Source organism: Passer montanus, unplaced genomic scaffold (assembly GCF_014805655.1).
Source record: "Passer montanus isolate IOZ18808 unplaced genomic scaffold, ASM1480565v1 scaffold265, whole genome shotgun sequence".
NCBI classification, from domain to species: domain Eukaryota; kingdom Metazoa; phylum Chordata; class Aves; order Passeriformes; family Passeridae; genus Passer; species Passer montanus.
In genome coordinates, this window is record NW_024367317.1 from 37,441 (window position 1) to 60,966 (window position 23,526).

Consider the following 23,526-nt stretch of genomic DNA (forward strand, 5'->3'; position numbering starts at 1 on the left):
AGAGAGTGGGTTACCAAAAGCACCCGGGGGTCCAGATACCCCACAAAGTTCCAGCCCTCCCCCAGGTGACATAGCTTCCCCCACCAATAACCCCACCCCCCACAAAAGGACCCGGGGGTCCCGGGGCACCCCCCTAATGACCCCTCCACACCCCCTGGCTCCCCCCACTCACGAGTGTCAAAGGTGGCCTCGAGGGGGGCTGTCTGGGGGTCTCCCCCTCGGCCCCACAACCGCACCCCATAGTGTCCTGCCGGCTCCAGCCCCCACAGCTGCTGTGATGTAGCCTCAGGAGGTAGCCACAGGCTCTGGGGGCACAAGGGGTATTGGGGTATCCCAGGGGGATAGTGGAGTCCCCGGGGAGGTACGGACATGCCCAAAGGCATTACTGGGGTCCCCCCGAGGTGTATTGGGGTGCCATTGCCAAAGGAGGGTAATGGGATACCCTTAGGTGTTATTGGGGTCCCCAGGGGTGTTATTGGGATACTTGAAGGAATCCAGGGGATTATGGGGTCCCCCAAGGAGATACTAGGGGGACACCCTGGGTGTTTGGGGTTTTTTAGGATCCTTTGGGGGACTGTTACCTGCTGGGGTCCGCCGGGGGGGCCATACTCCAGCTCATAGCCATCAGGGGGGGCCTGCAGGGTGTCCCAGTGCAGCCAGGCACTGCGGGGCCACACAGAGCCCACCCAGAGGGTCCCTGGGGCGCCTGGGGAAGGTCACAATGCTGTCACCTCAGATGGCCCAGCTGACATCCAAAAATCTCCCAGTGATACACCAAAAACCACTGTTGCCACTACAACCCCCCCCCAAACCCACTGATACCCCAAACCCTCCCACAGACCCCCCAGTCCTGCCCACACACCGTACCCAATGGAGATGCCACAGTTCCCCCTCATTTCTCCCAGTCCTCCCCCAGTCACCCTCAGGCCCCAGTTTCCCCCAATGCCTGCCGGAGATTCCCCCAGTTCTCAGAGTTCTTCCCAGTGCCCAGTTTCCCCCAGTACTCACCAGTCCCCAGCTCCACTCTAGTCTCCAGTCCCCACCAGACCCAGTTTCCCCTCATTCTCCAGTCACCCCCATTCCCAGCTCCCCTCAATCTCCCTCAGACCTGTTTCTCCCAGTCCCTTCAGTCCACAGTTCCCTTCACTTCCTCCCAGACCCAGTTCCCCCAGTGCCTCACAATCCCCTCCCAGTTGCCCCCAGGCCTCTGAGTCCCCAGTTCACCCCAGTCTCCTGTTTCCCCCAGTTCCCCACACCCCCCAGTTGTCCCAAGTTGTCCCCAGTTCCTCCAGTTCCCCCAGTCCCCAGTTCTCCTGCCAGTTGTTCCCAGTGCTACATTGCCCCTAATCTCCAGTTCCCTGCAGTCCTCTGGCTACCCCCAGCTCCCAGTTTCCCCCAGTTCTCCCAAGTACCCTCAGTCCCAGCTACTCCCAATCCCCCTCTAGTCTCAGTTCCCCACTGTTCTCCCTGGTCCCCACTGAGCTTTCCCAATCCCCCCCAACTCTCAAATTGCCCTCAGCCACCCCAATAACTAATCCCCCATATTCTTCCAGTTCCCCCAAGTCCCCAGTCCCTCCCAGTTCACAGATTCCCACAGATATGCAATACCCCCAAAATTCTTCCCAGTGCCCAGATTCCCTCAGTCTTTGCCAGCCCTCAGCTCCACCCCAGCCCCAGTTCACCCCAGTTTCCCCCATTCCCCAGTTCCACACAGTTTCATCCAGGCCCGCGATTGCCCCAGGCCCCAGTTCTAACCAGTCCCCCTAGCTGTTCCCAGTTCCTCAGCCCCCAGCTGATCAGAGTCCCTCCAGGTGTGGCACTCCCCCTCATCTCCAGTCCCCTCCAATCCCTGGTTGCCGCCAGTTCCCACTTTCCTCTAAATCCCCCAGTCCTCAGGGCCCCCCAGCCTCCCCACTCCCCCTCATTTCTCTGGCTCCCCCAGCACAGCCCCATTCCCCAGTTCCTCCCAGCTCCCGCTGTGCCCCACTTCCAGCCCTGTCTCCACTCCAGCTCCTTTCTCTGTGGGGCTCTGGGGGAGTCCTTGCAGCCCCTTACCAGTGATGGCCTCAGTGGAGACATGGTCAATCCTTTTCCCTCCCCTCAGCCCGTAGAGGTGGAAGCGGTACCGCGGGGAAGGGGACAGCCCTGGCACCATCACCGAGCGGGACCCGCCATCGATGGGCAGGGCCTGGGGCTGGCCCTGGGCATCCCGGTACTGCAGCGTGAAGGAGTCAAAGGAGCCCTCAGGGACATTCCACTGCAGCTGCACAGAGCTGGGGGTGACACTGGAGACCTCCAGCTCTCCCAGCACTGCCCGTGCCAGGGGGTCCGCAGATGGAGTGGCCTCAGCTGGGGGGTCTTTTCCTTTGGGGTCCTCAGGTTGGGGTTCCTCTGAGGGCAGGGGCAGCTCCTCTGTCTTGGCTGTGGCTGCAATGGAGATAGGATGATGATACGTGTGAGAATCCATCCATCCATCCATCCATCCATCCATCCATCCATCCATCCATCCATCCAATCATGTTTCATTCCATGCACCTTTTACATCAACTGATTCTTTAACCTTTTCCTCCATTGGATCATCCAATCATCCAACTGCTGACCTGACGCATCAAACCGCCAATAAATTGCCCCAACACTCATCATGCATCATCCATCTTTATCTGTCCATTATCCATCACCAATCTAACATCCATCCATCTTTGTAACTTCAGTCAGTCCTTGAATCCATTCCTCCATCTAACCCTTCCCCCCTCCACTCAACCACTCCTTCACCCAGGGCACAAACCAGCCATAGGCTCAGCCAGTCATCCACTGTCCATCCATCCATCCATCCATCCACTGAGCAACCAACCAACCAATTCAGGAGCCCTCCATCCATCAGTTGATCAATCCTCCATCCACTCACTCCTGTACCTCTCGATATCCTTCATTCGCCAACATGTTCCTCCATCACTTGCTCCCTCCATCTCTCCCTCCATCTATCATCCTTCACCCCTTCATTCACCCACCCTCACCCCTCTGACCTTCCCCCTCACCTGTGACGATGTCAGTAGAGGCACGGTCAATCCTTTTCCCTCCCCTCAGCCCATAGAGGTGGAAGCGGAACCGCCGGGAAGGGGACAGCCCTGGCACCGTCACTGAGCGGGACTCTCCATCGATGGGCAGAGCCTGGGGCTGGCCCTGGGCATCCCGGTACTGCAGCATGAAGGAGTCAAAGGAGCCCTCAGGGACATTCCATTGCAGCTGCACAGAGTCGCCTGTGACACTGGAGACCTCCAGCTCCCCCAGCACTGCCCGTGCCGAGGGGGCGTCAGTTGATGGGGACTCAGCTGGGGGATCTTTAGGTTGGGGGTCCTCAGGTTGGAACTCCTCTGAAGGCATGGGTAGCTCATCCAAGTTTGTTGCAGCTGCAATGAAGAGGAGATGGTGATGGCTATCCACATGTCCATCCAAAACTGCATTCATCATCCACAAAATGAGTCATCATTCATTATCCATCCATCCATCCATCCATCCATCCATCCATCCATCCATCCATCCATGTCTCCATCCATCTCACCCAACATCCAACCCAATGCCCTAAACAATCCTGCGATCATCTCTCCAATTCTCTCTACATCCACTCAAGCTTTCACCTCTTCCATCACCCATTTCCCATGGGCAATCTTCCATCCTTCAGGACATCTAACCACCCACCAGGAATGCACCATCCCTCTCTACTTCCCAGTTCCATCCAAACACTCATCCATCTCTGACCTTCTTCCATCACCCTGGGAAGAAATCCACTCACAATCCAGTCCAGAATCCATTCAACCATTCAGTTCTTCAATCATCATGATCATGATGGAAGATGATAATAATGATGGTGATGATGATGGATGATAGATAAAGAGGATGATGAAAATGATGGTGGAGGATGGCAGGTGCTGGTCAATAGGTTGGTAGAAGGGTTGATGATTGATTGGCTTGTGCTGGGATCTGTGGTAATAGATGGCAGGTAGAGATGAGATGGCCATGATCTCTTAATCCATTCATACTGTGATCCATCTGCTGCTCTAACCATTCCCCTCACCGGTAACAGCTTCAGTGGAGGTATGGTAGACCCTCTTCCTGCCCCGCAGCCCATAGAGGTGGAAGCGGTAACGCTGGGAAGGGGACAGCCCCGGAACTGTCACTGAGCGGGACTCGCCATCAATGGGCAGGGACTGGGGCTGGCCCCGGGCATCCCGGTACTGCAGCGTGAAGGAGTCAAAGGAGCCCTCAGGGACTCTCCACTGCAGCTCCACAGAGTCGGGTGTGACACTGGAGACTCTCAGTTCCTTCACCACTGCCCGTGCTGGGGTGGTTGCAGATGGGGCCTTAGTTTGGTGTTGTTCATTCTGGGGCTCCTCTGAGGGCACTGGCAGCTCCTCTGGCACAGCTGCAGCTGCAGTGGAAAGGGGATAATGATGGACATGGGCATCCAAAGATCCATCCATCCATCCATCCATCCATCCATCCATCCATCCATCCACCTGCCCTCAATCCTCTGACCTTCCCCATCAGCTGTGATGATGTCAGTGGAGACACGGTCAGTCTTCTTCCCACCCCTCAGCCCATAGAGGTGGAAGCGGTACCGCCGGGAAGGGGACAGCCCTGGCACTGTCACTGAGTGCAACCCGCCATCGATGGGCAGGGCCTGGGGCTGGCCCTGGGCCAACCGGTACTGCAGCATGAAGGAGTCAAATCGGCCCTCTGGGACACTCCATTGCAGCCCCACAGAGCTGGGTGTGACACTGGAGACTCTCAGCTCTCCCAACACTGCCCGTGCCGAGGGGGCTGCAGATGGAGGGGCCTCGGCTTCGGGATGTGAAGTTTCATGATCCGCAGCTGGGGGGCCCCAAGTTGGGGTGTCCATCGAGGGTAGGGACAGATCCTCTGGGTCAGCTACAACAATGACAGAAAGGGGAAAATGACGGGTGTGGGCATCGGTATTTCCATCCAAACATTCATCCATCATCCACCCAACTATCTAGAATCCATCATGCAACATTTCATCCCAGACCCTTCTCACCATTCCCTCCTCACCCATCACTGAGCACCCATTTACCCCAGCCCCATTCAATCAACCACTGACTCTTCCATGGACTGAGCACCCATTTACCCCAGCCCCATTCAATCAACCACTGACTCTTCCATGGACTCACTGATTAGCATCTGCCATCATCCACCATCTTCATCATTGTCATAATCAACATGAACCATCATCTTGATTCATCCAATATCCACCATCATCCATCCATCCATCCATCCATCCATCCATCCATCCATCCATCCATCCATCCAACATCAATGTCTTCATCACACCACCCTCCCATGGTCCCAGCCATCTCTTCATCTCCAAGTTGTCTCTAGCTTCCCTGCCCAATTCCACCCATTGCTCCTTCCCCTCCACATCACCATCCATCACCTAGCAGTCACAAGTCCCAAAAACCATCTGCTTAATGATTGATGATTGTCCCATCTGCCTACAGACAAACAACCCCCGTCATCCATCACCCATGTACCCAGCCCTCCATCCACCCTTGCACTATCCATTTCTACAGGCATCCAACGATGTTCATGTCCATCCTTCTACTCATGACTCCATCCAACCCTCCAGGCATCCATCCATAATCCACCTTTTTCTCCATCTTTCCATTAATTTCTCCATCCCTACTTCCATCTCCCCAATCCTTCCACCCTCTGACCTTCCTCCTCACCTGTGACAACATCAGTGGTGACGCGGTCAATCCTCCTCCTGTCCCGCAGCCCATAGAGGTGGAAGCGGTACCGCTGGGAAGGGGACAGCCCTGGCACTGTCACAGAGCGAGACCCGCCATCAACAGCCAGGGCCTGGGGCTGGCCCTGGGCATCCCGGTACTGCAGCGTGAAGGAGTCAAAGGAGCCCTCAGGGACGCTCCACTGCAGCTGCACAGAGTTGGGGGTGACACTGGAGACCCTCAACTTCCCCAGCACCACGTGTCCCTGGCTGGCCTCAGTTTGGGGCTGCTCAGTTTGGGGCTGCTCAGTTTGGGGCTGCTCAGGTTGTGTGTCTTCGGGTTGGGGCTCCTGTGAGGGTAGGGGCAGCTGCTTTGGCACTGCTGCATCTGTGATGGAGAAGGAATGACCTCAGGCCTGAGAATTGACATGTTCATTGAACCATCCATCCATCCATCCATCCATCCATCCATCCATCCATCCATCCACACTTCCATCTCCTAGACCATTCATTCCAGTATCCATCATCCACCACCCCTCAATCCAACCACGTGGCTTTCAGTGTGGCTTTTCCTACAACTGATTCTTTAGCTTCTTCCTCCATTGAATCACTCAATAATCAAACAGTTGACTGGATCCATGAAACCGCCTGCCCCAACAACCATCATCATTGTCCATCCATGGATCCATCCATGGATCCATCCATCCATCCATCCATCCATCCATCCATCCATCCATCCATCCATCCATTATTCTTCCATCCTTCACCCATTCCCTTTTCTTCAGTCAGTCGTAAACTCTGTTCCTCCATCCCCCTTAACTGCCCTCACCTCCCAACCCCCACCCCAACACCCTGCCCTTACCCAGGGCACAAACCAGCCACAGGCTCAACCACACATGCTCCCATCTGGCCACCTGTGCATTCAGCATCGATCCATCCAAACCAGCCAGGAGCCCCCATCCACTGATCCATCACCCCTCCATCCTCATCATCTACCAATCTGCCATCACTCCAACCCTGAGCTGTTTCCAGCTTCCCAGTGCTGGGGTGTAGGATGGGGGGAGTTTGGGGGGAGGAAAGATGGATGATGGATGTTAGACAGATGACAGATGGATGATGGATGGTGATGATGGAGGATGACAGTCTCTGTGTCATTAGAAGGGTCAGTGTTTGATTTGATGGTGCCAGTGTCAGCGTTTACTCAATGGCAGATGGGAATGGGATGGTAGAAAGGTGCAATTGGTGCAATCATGCAGGGAAATGTGGGGAAGTATGGATGGAGCTGGAATGGAGGAAGGATCAAAGTGGGATGGGGACAAGGTGTGTGGATGGAGGGAATGAGGAAGACAGGGATGGGGGAAGGAAGTGGCAGAAGGAAGTGATGGAAGGAAGGAAGTGGCAGAAGGAAGTGGCAGAAATGGCGGAATTGGGGAAGGAAGTGGCGGAAGGAAGTGGCGGAAGTGGCGGACCTTCAGCTCCCCCAGCACCACCTGCACCGGGGGGACCTCAGTTTGGGGGTGCTCAGGTTGGTTGTCCTCAGTTGGTGGGGCTTCAGTTTGGGGCTCCTCTGAGGAGGAGGGTGGCTCCTCTTGCTTGTCTGTGGCTGCCATGCAGAGGGGACAGCGATGGCTGTGGCTGTCCACATGTTCATCCATATGTCCATCCATCATCTATCCAACCATCCTCCCACCACATCAATCACTACCATCCATCCATCATCCATCCATCCAACCACCCACCCAACAGCCAAGCCAACCCCCCACCCAATACTACATTAATCTCTGTTTGTTTTCCTCCACATTCCCACATTGACTCCACCCCTCCCAGTCCCCACTTCCCATTGACAATCTTCTGTCCATCAAGACACATATCTGGACAGCAGGAACCCTCCCTCCCTCCATCCGTCCATCCATCCATCCATCCATCCATCCATCCATCCATCCATCCATCCATCCATCCCACCTTCCCGAACACCCATCAACCCATTCACCTACTTCCTTCAATTTGGACAGGAACCCACCCAACATCCAGACTGGAATCTGTAAAACCATTCAGTTCTCCTTCATGGATGGCAAATCATGATGATGATGATGATGATGATGAAGAAGGATGGTGATAATGGATATTACTGGTGGTCATGCATAGTTGATAGCTGATGATGAATCATGATGATGGATGACGATGACAATGATGGATGATGGCAGATGTTGTTCAATAGGTCAGTGGAAGGATTGATGGTTGACTGGATGATGACAGACTAGAAAAGTGCTTGATGTGGGATGGGGATGGGATGGGAATGGAAACCCTTGATTCATCCATCCCTTGATGTCTCTACCTCTCGATCCCTGCATCTATCTCTCCTCCCATCTTTCCTCTGACTTTCCCTCTCACCTGTGCTGACGTTGATGGAAACGTGGTCAATCCTTTTCCCTCTGTACAGACCATAGAGGTGGAAGTGGTACCGGTGGGAAGGGGACAGCCCTGGCACTGTCACTGAGTGCAACCCGCCATCGATGGGCAGAGCCTGGGGCTGGCCCTGGGCGTCCCGGTACTGCAGTGTGAAGGAGTCAAAGGAGCCCTCTGGGACGCTCCACTGCAGCTGCACAGAGTCAGGTGTGATACTGGACACCTTCAGCTCTCCCAACACTGCCTGTGCTGAGGGGGCCTCAGTTTGGGAATGCTCAGGTTTGTGGTCCTGAGCTGTAGGGGCCTCAGTTGTGGATGCCTCATCTGTGGGGTCCTTTAAGGATGGGGGCAGATCCTCTGGGTTGCCTGCAGAAACAACAGAGAGAGGACAATGATGGGTGTGGGCATCGGTAGTTCCATCCAAACATTCATCCATCATCCACCCAACTATCCAGAATCCGTCCATCCATGAAGACTTCTTCAGCTACCCGCCTATTCATCGGTGTGTTCAGTTACCATTTATCTATCCACCCAACCCTCCACTGGTCCCATCACCACCCAGTTCTTCAGGCACCCAATGATCCTTGTGTTCATCTGTCCATCCTTCTCCTCATGATTCCACCCAACACTACACAAATGCATCCATCATCAATCTCTCCATCCATCTCCATGTCAATCTCTCCACCTTTACAAACATCTCTCCAACGGGTCTCCCCTCTAAGATTTCCTGTCACCTCTTATGACATGAGTGGAGACATGGTCAATCATTTTGCCTCCATGCAGCCCACACGGGTGGAAGTGGTACAGACGAGAGGGAGACAGCCCCAGCACTGTAACTGAGTGGGACTCACCACTGACCAGCAGGGTCTGGGGCTGGCCCTGGGCATCCCAGTATTACAGCATAAAGGAGTCAAACAGGTCCTCAAGGACACTCCACAACAGCTCCACAGAGCTGGGGGGTGACACCGGAAAATCTTAGAACTCCTAGAACCTCACAGACAAGAGGTGTCTTAGGTGGTGAAGCGTCAAATGGGGGGTTCCCAGGTCAGAGCTACTTTTAGAAAAGGGGCAGCTACACTGGCTCTTCTGCAGCTGCAATGAAGAGGGGAGGGTGATGGGCATAGGAATCCCTGTCTCTCCAAACATGCAACACACCACTGAGTCCATCCATCCATCCATCCATCCATCCATCCATCCATCCATCATTCCATCGATTCCTCTATTGCTCCATCCCTCCACCACTCCACGCCTTCTTCCACTTAACCATCCCTTCATTCTTTTACCCCTCCATCTGTCCATCTATCCATTCTTCTTCATCCATATACCCACCTACCCTTCCTCCCCTTGACCTTCTCCCTCACCTGTTACAACCTCGGCAGACACATGGTCAATCTTCTTCCTGCCCCTCAGCCCATAGAGGTGGAAGCGGTACCGCCGGGAAGGGGACAGCCCTGGCACCGTCACTGAGCGAGACCCGCCATCAACAGGGAGGGCCTGGGGCTGGCCCTGGGCATCCCGGTACTGCAGCATGAAGGAGTCAAAGGAGCCCTCAGGGACACTCCACTGCAGCTGCACAGAGTTGGGTGTGACGCTGGAGACCTTCAGCTCCCCCAGCACTGCTCGTGCTGGGAGTGCCTCAGATGCTGGGGACTCAGTTTTGGGCTCCTCCTCTTGGGGCTCCTCTGAGGGCAAGGGTTCTTCACTGGCTGCGTTGGAGAAAAGATAGTAAAGGGCATGACAACACATGTGCCCCTCCAAGTGTCCATCCCACCACACAGCAACCAATCTATCCATTCACCCATGGGTCCTTCATTGGATCGTCCGTCCATCCATCCATCCATCCATCCATCCATCCATCCATCCATCCATCCATCCATTCGTCCCATCACACACCCAACATACAACACAACCCCCTAGAGAGTTCCATAACAACCTCTCTGTCTCTATTTTATCACATCTGTCCAGACCTTCACCCTTCCCACCCCCATTTCCCATGGACAATCTTTCATTCATCCATCATTCAATCCATTCATCATGGATAGAGGATGAGGGAAGCATGGCAGGATAGATGGATGCATGATAATTGATGGATGATGGTGATGGAGATGCATGGTAGAGGAAGATGATGAATGACAGTAGATAATGATGGTTGGTGCTGCTGATGCTGGATGGATGCTTGGATGATGGAAGGGGCAAGTGAATAGGTTGGTGGAAGGGTTGATGGTTGGTCAGATGGCGCTGAGTCAATGGCTGCTCACTGGTGAGTATGTGATGGGCATGGGATCCCTTGATGCCTCCATTTTGTGATCCTCCCATCCCTTTGACCTTCAGCCTCACCTGTGACAGTGTCGGTAGAGACACGGTCAATCCTTTTGCCTCCACGCAGCCCATAGAGGTGGAAGCGGTACCGCTGGGACGGGGACAAGCCAGGCACTGTCACCGAGCGAGACCACCCATCAACAGGCAGGGCCTGGGGCTGGCCCTGGGCATCCCGGTACTGCAGCATGAAGGAGTCAAAGGAGCCACTGGGGACAGTCCAGTGCAGCTGCACAGAGCTGGGGGTGACGCTCAAGACCCTCAGGTCTTCCAGCACCGCCTTTGCTGGAGTGGCCTCAGATAGGGGGGCCTCAGTTTGGGGTTTCTCATGCTGTGGTTCCTCTGTGGGCAGGGGCGGTTCCTCTGACTCTTCTGCAGCTCCTATGGAGAAGGGATGTTGATGGGAGCTTACATCTAAATAGCCATCCACCACCTATATCAACCCACTCAATCATCTACACTACCATATTCTGGACCATTCATTCTAGCAAACATCCATCAACCCATCCATCCATCCATCCAGTCATATTTCTTTTCACACATGTTTTCCTTCAACACCTTCTTTAATCTCACCCTCCTTTGGGTGAGAGGAGCACCCAGCATCCAAGCACCCAACCAGCCATCTGATCTGATCTGTCAAGCAACCGTGAATCTGCCCTACAAACCATCATGCAACATCTGTCTTCATCCAGCCTGTTTCCTTCAGTCCGTCCTTGAATCCAATCCACCATACACACTTATTGCCATGCACCTCCCAAACCCAGGTCACAAACCAGCAAAATGGTCAGCCATAAATCTGCTGTCCGTCCATCCATCCATCCATCCATCCATCCATCCATCCATCCATCCATCCTTGTATTCCTCCATCCCTCCACCACTCCATCCCTTCCACCAATCACCCATTCCTCCATCCGTTCATCCCTCCATCCCTTAATCCCTTCACCTCTCCATATATCCAATATTCTTCATCCATATATACACCCACACTTCCTCCTCTTGGCATTCTCCCTTACCTGTCAGAACCTCGGTGGAAACGTGGTCAATCTTCTTCCTGCCCCTCAGCCCATAGAGGTGGAAGCGGTACCGCCGGGAAGGGGACAGCCCTGGCACCATCACTGAGCGAGACCCCCCATCAACAGGGAGGGCCTGGGGCTGGCCCCGGGCATCCCGGTACTGCAGCATGAAGGAGTCAAAGGAGCCCTCAGGGACATTCCACTGCAGCTGAACAGAGTCGGCTGTGACACCGGAGACTCGCAGCTCCCTCAGCACAGCTCTTGCTGGGAGTGCCTCAGATGCTGGAGACTCAGTTTTGGGCTTCTCCTGTTGGGGCTCCTCTGAGGGTAGGGGCACTTCTCTGGCTGAATAGGAGAGGATATTGTAAAGGGCATTGGCATCCATGTGTCCCTCTAAATGTCCATCCCACCATCCACCAAGAAAGCTATCCATTCACCCATGTGTCCATCCATCCATCCATCCATCCATCCATCGATCCATCCATCGATCCATCCATCCACCCATCCATCCAACCATTCTTCACATCATCCACCATATAACACAACCCCCTAGACAGTTCCATATCAACTTCTCTGCCTCGTTCGTATCATATCTCTCCATGCCTTCATATCTCCCTCCTCCATTTCCTATGGGCAATCTTCCATTCATCCATCACTGAATCCATTTTTGTTGGATAGATGATGAAAAAAGAATGGCAGGAAAGATGGATGCATGATAATTGATGGATGATGGTGATGGGGATAAATGGTAGAGGAAGATGATGGATGAGAATGGATAATTGATGGTTGCTGGTGCTGATGGTGGATTGTTGGATGATGGAAGGGGCAAGTGAATAGGTTGGTGGAAGGGTTCATGGTGCTTACATCCAAACATCCATCCATCCACACTTCCACATTTCCTTATTCTTGACCATTCATTCTGGCTTCCATCATCCATCCATCCATCCATCCATCCATCCATCCATCCATCCATCCATCCATCCATCCATCCTTCTATTGCTCCATCCCTCCACCACTCCATGCCTTCTTCCACTTAACCGTCCCTTTATTCTTTTATCCCTCCATCTCTCCATATATCCAATATTCTTCATCCATATACCCACCTACCCTTCCTCCACTTGACCTTCTCCCTCACCTGTTACAACCTCAGCGGACACATGGTCAATCTTCTTCCTGCCCCTCAGCCCCAAACATCCATCCATCCACACTTCCACATTTCCTTATTCTTGACCATTCATTCTGGCTTCCATCATCCATCCATCCATCCATCCACTCCTCCAACACTCATTCCTTCCTCCAATCACCCATTCCTCCCTCTCATCACCGATTTATGTCTCCATTTATCCAATATTCTTCATCCATTCTTATACCCAGACTTCCTCCCCCCCTTACCTGTCATGACCTCGGTGGAAATGTGATCAATCTTCTTCCTGCCCCTCAGGCCATAGAGGTGGAAGCGGTACCGCCGGGAAGGGGACAGCCCTGGCACCATCACTAAGCGGGACTCGCCATCAACGGGCAGGGCCTGGGGCTGGCCCTGGGCATCCCGGTACTGCAGCATGAAGGAGTCAAAGGAGCCCTCTGGGACATTCCACTGCAGCTGCACAGAGTCAGGTGTGACACTGGAGACCTTCAGCTCCCCCAGCACTGCTCTTGCTGGGAGTGCCTCAGATGCTGGGGACTCAGTTTTGGGCTTCTCCTGTTGGGGCTCCTCTGAGGGCAAGGGTTCTTCACTAGCTGCATTGGAGAAGAAATTGAAAAAACCAAGGGCATCCACATGTCCCTCCAAATGTCCATCCCCCCACCCACCAACCAATCCATCCATTCATTCACCCAGGTGACCGTCATTGGATCATCCATCCATCCATCCATCCATCCATCCATCCATCCATCCACTCATCTGTCCATCCATCTGTCCATCTGTTCATACATCCGTCCATCCGTCCATCCATCCATTCTTCCAATCACTCACCCAACATACAACACAACCCCCTAAACAGTTCCATATCAATCTCTCTGACTCCTCCTAATCACATGGCTTGATGCCTTCATGCCTCCCGCCACTATTTCCCATGGACAATCTTTCATTCATCCATCATTCAACCCATCCTTTATGGATAGAGGATGAGGGAAGCATGTCAGGATAGATGGATGCATGACAATAGATGGATGATGGGGATGGAGATAAATGGTAGATGAAGATGATGGGTGACAAGGGATAATTGATGGTTGGTGCTGCTGATGCTGGATGGATGGATGGATGATGGAAGGGGGTGACACTCGAGACCCTCAGGTCTTCCAGCACCGCCTTTGCTGGAGTGGCCTCAGGTGGGGGGGCCTCAGTTTGGGGTTTCTCATGCTGCGGTTCCGCTGTGGGCAGGGGCCGTTCCTCTGGCTCTTCTGCAGCTCCTATGGAGAGGGCATGGTGATGGCTGCTTCCATCCAAACATCCAACCAGCACCTACCAACTAGCCCCTCCATCCACACTTCAACATTTCCATATTCTGGACCATTCATTTTGGCTTTCATCATCCATCCATCATTCCATCCTTCCCTGTATTCCTCCACCACTCCACCCCTTCCTGCAGCCACCCATTCCTCCATCCCTTCATTCCTTCAATCCTCTACATATCCAATATTCTTCATCCACAGATCTACCCAGCCTTCCTCTCCCCTTACCTGTCATGACCTCCGTGGACACACGATCAATTTTCTTCCTGCCTTGCAACCCACAGAGGTGGAAGCGGTACCACTGGGAAGGGGACAGCCCTGACACTGTCACTGAGCGGGACTCGCCATCGATGGGCAAGGCCTGGGGCTGGCCCCGGGCATCCCGGTACTGCAGCGTGAAGGAGTCAAAGGAGCCCTCAGGGACATTCCACTGCAGCTGCACAGAGTCGCCTGTGACACTGGAGACTCTTAGCTCCCCCAGCACAGCTCTTGCTGGGAGTGCCTCAGATGCAGGGGACTCAGTTCTGGGCTTCTCCTGTTGGGGCTCCTCTGAGGGCAAGGGTTCTTCACTGGCTGCATTGGAGAGATGGTAATGGGCACTGGCATTCATGTGTCCCTCCAAATGTCCATCCCACCACCCACCCATGAAGCCATCCATTCGCCCATGTGTCTCTCATTGGATGGTCCATCCGTCCGTCCGTCCGTCCGTCCGTCCTTCTTCCCATCACACACTCAACATACAACACTATCTCCTGGACAATTCCATATCAATCTCTTTGTCTCTTTCTAATCACATGGCTTGATGCCTTCACCCTTCCCACCCCCATTTCCCATAGACAATCTTTCATTCATCCATCATTCAATCCATCCTTCATGGATAGAGGATGAGGGAAGCATGGCAGGATAGATGGATGCATGACAATAGATGGAGGATGGTGATGGAGATGCATGGTAAGGGAAGATGATGAATGACAGTAGATAATGATGGTTGGTGCTGCTGATGCTGGATGGATGCTTGGATGATGGAAGGGGCAAGTGAATAGGTTGGTGGAAGGGTTGATGGTTGGTCAGATGGCGCTGAGTCAATGGCTGCTCACTGGTGAGTATGTGATGGGCATGGGATCCCTTGATGCCTCCATTTTGTGATCCTCCCATCCCTTTGACCTTCAGCCTCACCTGTGACAGTGTCGGTAGAGACACGGTCAATCCTTTTGCCTCCACGCAGCCCATAGAGGTGGAAGCGGTACCGCTGGGACGGGGACAAGCCAGGCACTGTCACCGAGCGAGACCACCCATCAACAGGCAGGGCCTGGGGCTGGCCCTGGGCATCCCGGTACTGCAGCATGAAGGAGTCAAAGGAGCCACTGGGGACAGTCCAGTGCAGCTGCACAGAGCTGGGGGTGACGCTCAAGACCCTCAGGTCTTCCAGCACCGCCTTTGCTGGAGTGGCCTCAGATGGGGGGGCCTCAGTTTGGGGTTTCTCATGCCGCGGTTCCGCTGTGGGCAGGGGCAGTTCCTCTGGCTCTTCTGCAGCTCCTATGGAGAAGGGATGTTGATGGCAGCTTAAATTCAAATAGCCATCCATCCATCCATCCACACTTCCACATTTCTTTATTCTTGACCATTCATTCTGGCTTCCATCATCCATCTGTCCATCCATCCACTCCTCCACCACTCATTCCTTCCTCCAATCACCCATTCCTCCCTCTCATCACCATTTTATGTCTCCATTTTTCCAATATTCTTCATCCATCCATCCATCCATCCATCCATCCATCCATCCATCCATCCATCCATCCATCCACCCAGACTTCCTCCCCCCTTACCTGTCATGACCTCGGTGGAAATGTGATCAATCTTCTTCCTGCCCCTCAGGCCATAGACGTGGAAGCGGTACCGCTGGGAAGGGGACAGCCCTGGCACCATCACTGAGCGGGACTCTCCATCGATTGGCAGGGTCTGGGGCTGGCCCTGGGCATCCCGGTACTGCAGCATGAAGGAGTCAAAAGAGCCCTCTGCGACATTCCATTGCAGCTGCACAGAGTCGCCTGTGACACTGGAGACCTTCAGCTCCCCCAGCACTGCTCTTGCTGGGAGTGCCTCAGATGCTGGGGACTCAGTTTTGGGCTTCTCCTGTTGGGGCTCCTCTGAGGGCAAGGGTTCTTCACTAGCTGCATTGGAGAGGAAATTGTAAAAAGCAGGGGCATCCACATGTCCCTCCAAATGTCCATCCCACCACCCACCACCCAATCTATCCATTCACCCATGTGTCCATCCATCTGATCATCCATCCATCCATCCATCCATCCATCCATCCATCCATCCATCCATCCATCCGTCCGTCCGTCCGTCCGTCCATCCATCTATCCATCCATCCATCCATTCTTCCCATCACACACTCAACATACAGCACTATCTCCTAGACAATTCCATATCAATCTCTCAGTCTCTTTGTAATCACATCTCTCCTTGCCTTTACCCTTCCCACTCCCATTTCCCATAGACAATCTTTCATTCATGCATCATTCAATCCATTCATCATGGATAGAGGATGAGGATGGTGATGACTGTGGAAATGCCTGTGTCCCTCCAAATGTCCATCCCACTACTTACCAGACCATCCATCCATCCATCCATCCATCCATCCATCCATCCATCCATCCATCCCAACCTCCACCCAAATCCATTGAGCTCTCGTTCTTGCTTCCTACATCCCTCCACACCTCTGTTCCTCCCGACCCCATTTCCCGTGGACAATCTTCTGTTCATTTGTCCATCTATCATTGACAGATGAAGTGGATGGAAGAATAGATGGATGGAAGATGACTGATGAATGATGATAATGATTTATAAATGATGATGATGGCAGTAGTGCTCATACATGGTAGATAAAAATTATGGATTATAATGATGGATAATAAATGGATGATGATGATTATGATGATGGTGATAATAGTGGATGGCAAATGTTGGTCAGCAGGACAGTGGAAGGGTCAATGGTTGATTGGACAGTGCCCATGTCAGTGGATGCTCACTGACATTCGGGGATGGAATGGGAGTGGGATCTCTTGATCCATCCATCCATCCATCCATCCATCCATCCATCCATCCATCCATCCATGTCACTGACCTCCCATCTCACCTGTGATAATGTCAATAGAGACACGGTCAGTCTTCTTCCTGCCCCTCAGCCCATAGAGGTGGAAGCGGTACCGGCGGGATGGGGACAGCCCTGGCACCGTCACTGATCGGGACCCTCCATGAATGGGCAGGGCCTGGGGCTGGCCCTGGGCATCCCGGTACTGTAGTGTGAAAGAGTCAAAGGAGCCCTCAGGGACACTCCACTGCAGCTGGACAGAGTCAGGTGTGACACTGGAAACTCTCAGCTCCCCTAGCACTGCCTGCACCATGGGGGCCTCAGATGGGGGCTTCTCAGTTTGAAGTTTCTCATGTTTTTGCTCTTCTGAGGGAAGGAGTATCTCCTCGGGCTCTTCTGCGCCTGCAATGGATGATGGCATGGCAATCCCTGTGGCCCCTTCAGTCATCCATCCCCCTGCCCACCAATCAATGCATACATCCTTCCATTTACACTTTTATCTGCAGGACTATTCATTCCAGCACTCATCATATACCCGTCCATGTAACTACAGTTTATACCAAGCACATTTTCCTTCAACTCCTTTAATCTCACCATGCATTAGGTCATCCAACTACCCCCCCCACTGATCTGACATGTAAAACCACGGTCAAACTGCTCCAACAGCTATCATCCATTATCCATCTTCATCCATTCACTTATCCATCCATCTTGTTTCCTTCAGTCAGTCTTTGAATACAACCCTATTTGAATATGGTTTGAATACAGTCTTACACCCCTGTTCCCCTATAATCACACCCTCACTCAGGGCAAAAACCAGCCATGGGCTCAGCTGCATGTGCACCTGTCCAGCCATGTGTCCTTCAGCATTCATCCATCCAATCGACCCAGGAGGCCACCCTCCATCGATATATCATCCATCACTATCCATGCATTCCCCACCATCTCCCTACCCTTCAATCTACCCAACCAACTAACTCACTCAGGAACCACCATTCATTTTCAATCATCCACCCATTCCTCATCTCTTCCTCTGTCCATTCAACAATCCATCCATCAATGCATCCATGTCTCACCTTAATTGTGGATCTATCCATGCAATCCATCCAAACACCATCCATCCATCCATCCATCCATCCATCCATCCAGCCATCCATCCATCCATCCATCCATTCTCCATCTTTCCACTCCTGCACCTCTCTACCCCTTCCTTCACCCACCCATACCCTCATCCCTTAATCCCTCCCTCTATGGACCCTTATCCCCCTGACCTTCTCCCTCACCTGTCACAGCCTCAGTGGATACATGGTCAATCTTCTTCCTACCCTGCAGCCCGTAGAGGTGGAAGCGGTACCGGTGAGATGGGGACAGCCCTGGCACCATCACTGAGTCTGACCTCCCGTCGATGGGCAGGGCCTGGGGCTGGCCATGGGCATCCCGGTACTGCAGCATGAAGGAGTCAAAGGAGCCCTCAGGGACATTCCACTGCAGCTGCACAGAGCTGGGTGTGACACTGGAGACTCTCAGCTCTCCCAGCACCGCCTGCAGAAGGGGTGCCTCAGATGCTGGGGACTCAGTTCGAGGTTTTTTATGTTGGGGCTTCTGTGAGGGCAGGGGCTGCTCCTCTGTCTCTGCTGCAGCTGTGGTGGACAGTGGATAGTGATGGGTGTGGGAATGGCAGTGTCCATGCAAACATCCACCACCCACCAACCAACCCATCCATTCATTCACAAAGATACCATACACCTTTTCCTTCAACTCCTTCTTTAATCTCACGTTGTACTGGGTCATCCAACCACCCAGTCACTGCTCTGATATGTCAAACCACCAAGAAAATGCCCCCAACAACTATGATGCTCCATCCATCCATCCATCCATCCACTATTGCACCTCCTCCACGTCTTCCTCAACCCACCCAATCCTCCATCCCTTGATCCCTCCATCTTTCCACCTACCCATCATTCTTCATCCATCCATCTACCCACCCTACCCCCTCTGACCATTCCCCTTACCTGTCATGGTCTCGGTGGAGACATGATCAATCTTCTTCCTGCCCCTCAGCCCATAGAGGTGGAAGCGGTACCGCCGGGAAGGGGACAGCCCTGGCACTGTCACTGAGTGGGACTCTCCATCAACAGGCAGGGCCTGGGGCTGGCCCTGGGCATCCCGGTACTGCAGCATGAAAGAGTCAAAGGAGCCCTCAAGGATGCTCCACTGCAGTTGCACAGAGCCAGGGCTGATGCTGGTGACTCTCAGCTCCCCCAGTGCTGCCTGTGCTGGGGATGCATCAGATGCAGGGGCCTCAGTTTGGGACTTCTCCTCTTGGGGCTCCTCTGAGGGCAAGGACAGCTCCTCTGGCTCTTCTGCAGCTATGATGGAGAGGGGATGGTGATAGGTGTGTCCATCTGAACACCCATCCACACTTTCATGTCCTGGATCATTCATTCTGGCTTTCATTGTCATCTCATCCACTTAAGCACGGTTCTTTGCAGGCACCTTTCCTTTCAATTGATTCTTTAACGTCTCCCTCATTTGGATCATCCAGCCACCTAACCACTGATTCGATACATCAAACCTCCAGCAAATTTCCCCAACACCCATCATCCATTCACCATTCATCATCATCATCACCGTCCATCATTACCCATCATAGTCACCATCCTTCCTTCCTTCCTTCCTTCCTTCCTTCCTTCCTTCCTTCCTTCCTTCCTTCCTTCCTTCCTTCCTTCCTTCCTTCACTTCTTCCGCCACTTCCTTCTGCCACTTCCTTCCTGCCTTCCACCACTTCCTTCCTTCCTTCCACCACTTCCTTCCTGCCTTCCTTCCTGCCTTCCTTCCTGCCTTCCCTCCCTCCATCCAGCCATCTATCCACCCTATTGTGCTGTTACCCGTCCTCCATCCCCAAGCTGGCACACTTGGGACTGGGGGAAACTGGGGACAGCTTGGCTGGACGGATGGGTGATGGACGATGGATGATGATGGGTGATGATGGTGTCAGTGGGTTCTTGATAGCAGGTGAGGATGGGATGGGATGGGATATATTGATCCCTCCATCCATCATCTATTCATCCATCCACCCTCACCTGTGATGACATCAATGGAGACACGGTCGATCCTCTTCTCACCCCGCAGCCCATAGAGGTGGAAGCGGTACCGGTGAGATGGGGACAGCCCCGGCACTGTCACTGAGTGGGACCTGCCATCGATGGGCAGAGCCTGGGGCTGGCCCTGGGCATCCCGGTACTGCAGCATGAAGGAGTCAAAGGAGCCCTCAGGGACATTCCACTGCAGCTGCATGGTGCTGGGGGTGATGCTGGTGACACTGAGGTCACCCAGGACTGGCCGGGATGGATGCAGCTCTTCTGGCTCGGTTTTGACTGCAATGGAGAGGGAACAGCGTGGGCACAGGCATCTGTCTGTCCATTCACATGGCCACCCATGTTTCCAGCCCTCCCTCCATCTATCCCTCCCTTATCCCTCCATCCCCTCCTCCATTCATGTCTCCATTCATCAGGCTCTCCATCTCTCCAATCCATGTGCCATCCATCCATCCATCCATCCATCCATCCATCCATCCATCCATCCATCCATCCATCCATCCATCCATCCATTCCTCCTCTCTCCATCCCAGGTATCACAGAATCTTCTCAATTGGATGGGACCCACAAGGGTCATCAAGTGCAACACCTGCACTCATCCCATCCATCACCCCCACATCAGTACCTGTTTTCCCCACGTCCGTCCATGGCTCTGTCAGCTTCATCCCATCCATGTCCCCCCATTCCAGCACTGGCTCCTGGTTTCCACTTTCCCCTGCCCCCAGAGAGTGTGTTACAGGACAGCCCCGCCACCCCATCTCTCTCATTTCCCTCCCCAGGACGTCCTTCCCCCTGATTCCTGTATCCTTCTCAGGATGTCCCTTCCACCCATCCTCCCCATCTTCCCTGTTCCCCTTCTCCCATCCCTTCCATCCCACCCTCCCTGGAATGTCCCTTCCCTGTCCTGTCCCACTCCCACAATCTCCCCAACCACCTCCCTGCACTCCCCTCACTGTGATGTTCCTTTCTCCCCATTCCCCCTGTTCCTCTCTCCAGGATATCCCTCCCCTTGCACCCTCCATCCCTGAGGCATCCTTTCCCCCCTCTCCCTCCCCAGTGTCCCCACACCCTCCTGGTTCAGTCCCCTCTGTGACATCCACCTGTGGGTCCCTGTCCTCTCCCAAGGGTTGGGTGCCGGCGCAGGATGTAGGCCAGGATGGCACGGGCCACCCCTGGCACTGTCTGGTTGCCACGGAGTGGGAAGTTGGTGGCCCGAAGGTGGCTCTCAAGACGCTGGAGCAGGGATCCACTGTACGTGGAGAGCCGGGCCACCAGGTCCTGCAGGGAGGGGATGCCTGGGGACAGTGGGGGCCACGGGGACACTGGGGACCACGGGGGTGGAGGAGACCCTGGAAACACTGGGGACTCTGGGGACCATGGCAGCTCTGGGGACTCTGGGGACAATGGAGACTCTGGGGACTCTGGGAACACTGAGAAATCTGGTGACACTGATGATCCTGGGAATTCTGGTGATGCTGGTGACTCTGGGGATTCTGGTGACACTGATGACCTTGCAGGTGCTGGGGATCCGAGGGACCCTCGAGCTACTGGAGATGCTGGAACCTTGTGGGGTGCTGGTGACCCCAAAGACCCGGGTGACCCCAAGGACAAGTCTGGTGATATGGGTGACACCTGTGACCCTGGGGACCCCAGGGACCCTGGGGATCCTGGGGACTCTGGGGGCCCTCGGACTGATGGTGCCACTGCTGGGGACCCCAGGGAGCCCTGAGGCGACCCTGGGGACCCCTCATAGTGAGGCACAGACGGGATGAGTGCTGTGGAACAAAGGGGACCCATGTCACCAATCTGTCAAGAGAGTCCCTGGGAGACATCCCTGTCCCAATCCCTGGGTCATCCCCACCCCTGTCCCCATGTCCATGTTACCCCCTGTATCCATGCCTGTGGATATAACCCTATCCCTCTTTCCCTGGCATCCCTGTTCCCATCCTTGTCCCCACCCCCTTGATTTTGCCATCGCCATCCCCAACCCCATCCTTGTGCCAGCCCATCTCTGTTCAATGTCACACTGTCCCCATGCTGTCACCACGCTGTGACGCTCCTGACCACACATCTAGGCTGTCCCCTTAACGGTGTCACTGTGCTACCACTGTCTCCATGCCCATGCCAGCCCCCACCCCATCCTTGTCCTCTTGCTGTCCCTGCCCCCATGGTGACCCCATGTCATCACTGTCCCCATCCCTGTGCCATCCCCATTCCCACTGCCTGTACACCATGTCCCTGTCCCTGTCCCCATGCCACCCACTGTCCCCCTGCCTTTCCTTCCACCCCCACTCCCATTCCTGTCCCTGCTGTGTCCCTAACTTCATCTCTGTGCCCGCTGCCTTGTTCCCAGGCGTCCCCACCTGTGCACAGGTGCAGGACCCCAGGCTCTCTCCATCCTCATCCCCATGCCACTCCCACCTTCACCCCTGTTCCTGTCGCCCCACCCCCTTCCCTGTTCCCTGTGGTGTCCCCAAGTGTCCCCACCTGTGCGCAGACGCAGGACCCCGGGTGCCCCCAGGTGCGGCCCCCGCCGGGCCTGGACCAGCAGCTCGAAGGGGCGGCCTGGAGACAGCCCTGTCACTGAGAAGGCGACAGCAGAGCTGGGCAGTTCGTGCGTTGTCATGGCCACAGGGTCATCCTGGGGACGGGGACAGTGTGAGGGGATGGGGGGAAACCACGGGGAGACACTGGGGACACATTGAGGACACACTGGGAACACCTTAGGAACGTGTTGGGAACGTGAGGGACACATTGGAGACATGTTGGGGACACAGTGAGGACAGAGTGGCGACTCATTGGGAGTGTGTTGAGGGATACATTGGGGACGCCATGGGAACACACCAGGAACGTGGTGGAGACACAACAGGGAACACTGGGGACACACTGGGACATACTGGGGTCACGTTGGGGTCACGCTGGGGGGATGCACTGGGCACATGTTTGGGACACATTGTGGGGGCTTATACACACTTGGAACACGTAGGGGATACCATTGCGGACGCCTTGGGGACACATGGGGATGATTTCGGGACATACTGGGGTCTTCCCATTGTGGCCACACGGGTGGCACTGGGGTCTTGTCCCTTCCATGTCCCTGTTCCCCTGTGTGTCCCCTCCTGTCCCTGTCCCATCCCCGTGCCCCCACCCACATGTCTCCAGTGTCCTACTCACCAGGGGGACAAGTGTCACCCGGTAGCCATCAGGAGGAACGAGGGGCTGGGGCCAGGTGATGCGCAGGGACGTTGGGGTGCGGGAGGCCAACCGTGGTGTCACCCAGGGCACCTCTGAGGAGACAGTGCAGGGACACCATGGGGACATCCGTGGGATGGGGACACCACAGAGACACCCTGGGATGGGGTGTGTAGGGGATGGACACATGCTGGGAACACCCTAGGACACGCT

At 54.5% G+C, this 23,526-nt stretch overlaps 1 protein-coding gene across 2 annotated transcripts in view; it reads right to left on the bottom strand.

The window, feature by feature from the left end:
- The window catches only part of LOC120503664 (tenascin-X-like), a 26,932-nt gene extending 3,475 nt beyond the window's left edge, over window positions 1-23,457 (bottom strand). Inside the window, exons 1-21 of one of the 2 annotated variants that reach the window (XM_039712380.1) lie at window positions 23,296-23,457; window positions 22,609-22,762; window positions 21,222-21,896; window positions 20,747-20,836; window positions 20,107-20,400; window positions 19,036-19,392; window positions 18,307-18,663; window positions 17,069-17,425; window positions 15,753-16,097; window positions 15,103-15,462; window positions 12,868-13,212; window positions 10,484-10,843; window positions 9,508-9,852; window positions 8,132-8,512; window positions 5,742-6,128; window positions 4,534-4,926; window positions 4,073-4,426; window positions 3,036-3,407; window positions 2,056-2,427; window positions 582-706; window positions 173-305 (exon numbers count right to left, since the gene is read on the bottom strand). In XM_039712380.1, coding sequence (XP_039568314.1) covers window positions 173-305; window positions 582-706; window positions 2,056-2,427; window positions 3,036-3,407; window positions 4,073-4,426; window positions 4,534-4,926; window positions 5,742-6,128; window positions 8,132-8,512; window positions 9,508-9,852; window positions 10,484-10,843; window positions 12,868-13,212; window positions 15,103-15,462; window positions 15,753-16,097; window positions 17,069-17,425; window positions 18,307-18,663; window positions 19,036-19,392; window positions 20,107-20,400; window positions 20,747-20,836; window positions 21,222-21,896; window positions 22,609-22,762; window positions 23,296-23,442 — 6,703 coding nt within the window. In that variant the 5' untranslated portion in view covers window positions 23,443-23,457. The remainder of the gene's footprint in view (window positions 1-172; window positions 306-581; window positions 707-2,055; window positions 2,428-3,035; window positions 3,408-4,072; window positions 4,427-4,533; window positions 4,927-5,741; window positions 6,129-8,131; window positions 8,513-9,507; window positions 9,853-10,483; window positions 10,844-12,867; window positions 13,213-15,102; window positions 15,463-15,752; window positions 16,098-17,068; window positions 17,426-18,306; window positions 18,664-19,035; window positions 19,393-20,106; window positions 20,401-20,746; window positions 20,837-21,221; window positions 21,897-22,608; window positions 22,763-23,295) is intronic. The other variant, XM_039712382.1, reaches the window with a different exon arrangement.
- Window positions 23,458-23,526: the final 69 nt, after the last annotated feature.